We start from the raw sequence: 4567 nt of genomic DNA, 5'->3' as shown, positions 1-4567 counted from the left end.
CTAGATTTAAATGTAGCAAAAATAGATTTGTTACATTAAATTATTAAATCTGATTGCACAAGACTTTCATTACAGGAAGTGATAAAAAAAATAGAAAGATTCCAGTGATTTAAAGGATTTCTCTCAGGCCTTTGTCCTTTGTAGTTAGACACTTTCAGATTTTATCCTGCAGTAAAGGATCATTGAGACAGCCATGGCACATAACTGAAGGGAATAAAATTTCAAAAATAAGGTAAGAAAAGGTGCCAAAAGGAGAAAAATGAAACATCCATTTACCATATAGTTCAACCTAATGTAACAGTGGTGTCATACCTCCAGAGCTGCAATCCCGAGCGCCACTCCCACTATAGCAGCGGTGTTATCGTCAATCAGCTTCCGGATCTTTGGGAAGCAACCAGTGATTGTCTAAAGAAAATATGTAGTAGGTTTAGATTAAAGAGATATCGTAATTATAAAGACATTTTGAACTATTTTTTTCTACTACTTTGAATTGTCCTTACCCCATCAGTACATGTGCTTCCAGGGTTCAAGCAGCACTGTGGTGGAAATGTATTGTTGTGGTTTTTATAGTAAGGAGACTCCTTGAATTCTGATGAGTTGTAGAATCCACAACATTTAAACTAGTGTAGACAGAAAAAGTGGGCACGTTACCAAAAGTGTTGCTGAAAACAGAAGCCACTGACTTTATTGTTTAGCAGATTTTTGTACCGTGCTCATTGTCGAATTCCACAGTCCTGTGATGTCAGTATTGTTCCCATAGCCCTGCTTGATGCTCTTCACTGCTTCCTGACCAATCTTGTTAAACAGCTCCTCAGCCTAACATACACACATGAAGCAAATTTTGCATTCAAATAGTCATGATAATGCAGCTACTAAGATTATCTCTGTAAGTTCTTTAGAGACTTACCAGCGGTCTGAATACCAAAATAACCACTGCTCCTGCCACCTCTGCTATGAAGATCAACAAGACTATGATAAAAAACTGTTGAGGAGATAAGAATATCCATTACTGGAATGGGTTTGTTTAAAGTGTAGCTTAAATAAAAAAGAATAGAAAAAAACTTGTTTGAGAGAGCATTTTAAAAGAAATTTTTTGACCTTTTATTTTCACAAAGTATCCATAAATAAATTTTCTTGCGTAAAGAATTACAAACAAACATGGAGATATAGCCAGCAACTGGCTATACCAAAAGTGTTGGTGGGGAGCTTAGTAGCCCTCTTCTAACCAAGCAGCAATCTCAGAAGGTGGAACATGAAGCCAAAGCTGAAGTGCGAAAACTAATTACGTTCCTAATAATTTTGCGTGCTTCCTGTAACAGACTTCCAAAAACGTTTGTTCTTCATTTTGGTGATTAAACAATACAGCTATTCATCTTGTTACTTATGCTTTGATCCATTTGAGGTGGAAAGTCAGGAATCATGAGTTTTCTTTTGAAATGATCAGGAAGTCAGACTTCCCACTCTGATGGTCAGAGCAGCCACACCAACACCAACTTCACAGTTCAAGATAGCAGAAGTGGGCGTAAGCAGACAAACCAGTAATCTGTCCTGCCACTGTTGTGTAATTTTCTTGGTAAATTTTCCATACAGAGATCACGGATCAAGCTGTATTCGTTAACCTGCTGCAGCAGTGTTTTCAGTACAAAGATTAAAGGCAATGGATTGTACTCCAGGTCAAGCTGGTGTCGGATAGATGGCTCCACATATTCTACCTTAAAGAAAAAGAAACTCCACTATTACTGCAGTGATTGCACTTATTACTTGCTATAGCTGGGGGTAACATGTGGTCTAAGTAGCAGGTAGCGCACATCTGTGTTTGTCTGTTTCTCTTTTTCAGGGTAAACTATTGCTCTGTAGTGCCTCTGTGCACAGACTAGAATAAAGTTTTGCAAACTGTTGTTTACATGTTGTAGTTGTTTACTGTCACTAGAGAACAGTGTCACAACCATCCAGCCTGTGGGCAACCCTAGCTTGAGTTGTTGGTCCTTGGAGAAGCGTGGAGAAAAGCTGATCTCAGTTTGTGTACGAGAGGAAGAAAATGATGGTCCGGATTGTTGATATAGACACTACTTTTATTCCTATTGCACAAAAGGACAAGGGTGCAATGGTAAAGTGCAAACTGCATCTAGGACAGAAACAACCACATTACGCTTCAGGTCTTTGCAAGCATCTGCATGGACAACACATTAATGCAAAGCTAGCCAAGAACCCTGAGTGATGTTAAAGTGTAGCATTTGCTGACCCTAGCCCAGCAGCCATACCGTGAACTTCAGCAGGTAATAAACAGATGAGCAGTGAGGCTCCAGCCTGTTTCTACCTGTTTATGTTTCTAAAGTAGGATCACCGTGGTGTTCACTTTGAAGTCTCTTTGGGCTGGTCTTCATCTTTGTGTTGTCGGCTCTGTGTTTATAATACTAAAAGAAAGATCCTACATGTGTCTTCATAAGGATAGGGATTTGAACTGAAGCCCAAGGCTTATATTGTTAACTGGTAATTATGTACAATTCAGGTAATTTTATAGACCATACATTTGCTAAAGGTCACAACTGCTGTACCAAAAATTCTCGGTTAGAGTTTATAGATATGTCTTGCTAATTAAGCTTGTTAGCAATAACTGACAACATAGTTCCTTAACCTTTATATCGTAACCTCTGTATTGTCACTCAAACTCAAAACTGAAACCAGGCTGGTGAGTCCTCTCCCTTATTTGTTGGCTGTATGCATTTTACACAATGAATTATTATGTTTGTACTAGATGAATGGACTTGTGTACTGAGGGTGACTTGTTCCCATAAAATAAAAATTACTGCCCTATTGACCTTCAAGGGCTCTACAATCAAGAAAGTGTGCCAAAATGTCAAAGTATTTCTTTAAGCCTCTATAAAATAGCAGGCAACAACCTACCAGCAGTAGCATACACTTGCTCTCCCTCATGGCTCCACAGCAGCCTAGAAAGCCGATGACGACTAGCAAGATCCCAATTGCAATCAACAGGTATCCCACATTGAGCACCTGGCTTAGCTCTGCTGGCATGTTGTCAATTTTCCCAAGAAAGGTAAGGACGGAACCGCTATCCACCTTCACCCAGATCCCAACACCCAGGATGGCAGCACCTGCCAGCTGAAGAAGAAACATGTGGAGGGTGGAGAAGTTAAAAGAGCACTTCACAGATTTTATGCATAAGAGACAGTCTTTTTTGTCACGGTGACTGCTACCATGCTTTTGTCTGTTAAGACTTAGGCAGGGAGGGTTTTGCCTTGAGACTGTCTTGTAGAAAATGCATTTTTACTCTAATAACTTTAAAATAGATAAGTCCAATACTCAATGTTCTGAAAATATCTGTAATGTGTAATTTACAGTTTACAACTCTTGTTGGTGGTGTAAAAATAACCAGTGATTTGTATTTGTATGCTTTTGTACAACATTCAGACTACACAGTACTGCTGAGTCACACTTAAAGAAAATTGTAAGTAACTGTCAGCATCCTTCAAACTTAAATAAAATTATAAAACAATGAGAGTCTTTACTTACAAAGATGATGCCGTTGAACGCAAACATCATGAATTTGAGGAATTGAAAGCATCCCATTTTTGCTGCTGATATTTCTACCTACAGTCAGAGGAAGAATGATAGAGACATATTTTTAAACTTTAGTCTGGTTTTATCTCACTAAGAGCACTTATTTAGCAACACTTTGCTTTTACCTGCATGAATGTGTTTTTCTGTAAAGAGCATTAATCATCCTGCTCACCTGTTGTCTCAGGTTTCACTTCTTCCTTGAAGAAGCAAATTAGCCAATGAATTAGTAGAGCTGCTCTGTGAGCAGGGAGGCCACAGGGTGGGGTAGCTTCAAACTCTTGTCACCTTTTAGTCTTTGTGAGCTTAATAACTTATCTTAAACTCTTGAGCCTGTCATTTACACTATAAGGTCACTCACGGTGCACATGTAACTGTGAGCGCTTTTGGTTTAGCAGTAATCGGAGAAGAGAGGTGACGATAGAGGAAGTAAATCTCACTCTATACTGGAAAGTTTGTCACCGCACAAAACAAAACAAAAAAGTCCAGCGGCATGCAAAGGAGGGGAGGAACCAAAGTCGGAAGATGAATACTATTGATAAGCAAATATTCCTTATTTGTGGACTTTTTTTTCATCTCACCAGTGCACTTGCTATGTCCTTTCATAATATTTTTAAATGTTAAGAATAAAGAGGGTATAGATCCTAGTAAAGACACTAGTGTATGTATTTGCATAGGGAGCGAACTCTGTGGCCAGCCAGTGCACCATTCCCTGAACATGCTGTGGGGGTGAGTTGATGTTTGAGTTTAGGCTAAACTGAGGTGTAGTGTGACAACCCTTTCGCTAACTCTGTACAAGGCTCTTTACTCCAATGCATCATCCATCAAACTCAGGCACACAGATGACAGCATGCTGTCACTAAGTCTTCTCCTACCACCCTCTGTTTTGAGTCATTTAAAGATTGTCACTTACAAATGTGTGTGTGTGTGTGTGTGTGTGTGTGTGTGTGTGTGTGTGTGTGTGTGTGTGTGTGTGTGTGTGTGTGTGTGT

The 4567-nt window shown here is 39.3% G+C and overlaps 1 protein-coding gene across 1 annotated transcript in view; it reads right to left on the bottom strand.

The window, feature by feature from the left end:
- Positions 1-6: 6 nt before the first annotated feature.
- tspan34b (tetraspanin 34b) overlaps positions 7-4567 on the bottom strand; it is a 5739-nt gene continuing 1178 nt past the window's right edge. The window contains exons 2-8 of the mRNA XM_005738095.1: positions 3532-3609; positions 2905-3120; positions 908-982; positions 709-816; positions 501-620; positions 313-405; positions 7-204 (exon numbers count right to left, since the gene is read on the bottom strand). Coding sequence (XP_005738152.1) covers positions 145-204; positions 313-405; positions 501-620; positions 709-816; positions 908-982; positions 2905-3120; positions 3532-3588 — 729 coding nt within the window. The 5' untranslated portion in view covers positions 3589-3609 and the 3' untranslated portion in view covers positions 7-144. The remainder of the gene's footprint in view (positions 205-312; positions 406-500; positions 621-708; positions 817-907; positions 983-2904; positions 3121-3531; positions 3610-4567) is intronic.

The sequence above is a fragment of the Pundamilia nyererei genome, unplaced genomic scaffold (genome assembly GCF_000239375.1).
Source record: "Pundamilia nyererei isolate P.nyererei 1_Seehausen unplaced genomic scaffold, PunNye1.0 scaffold00081, whole genome shotgun sequence".
NCBI lineage: Eukaryota > Metazoa > Chordata > Actinopteri > Cichliformes > Cichlidae > Pundamilia > Pundamilia nyererei.
This window is presented reverse-complemented; position numbering and strand designations above follow the sequence as displayed.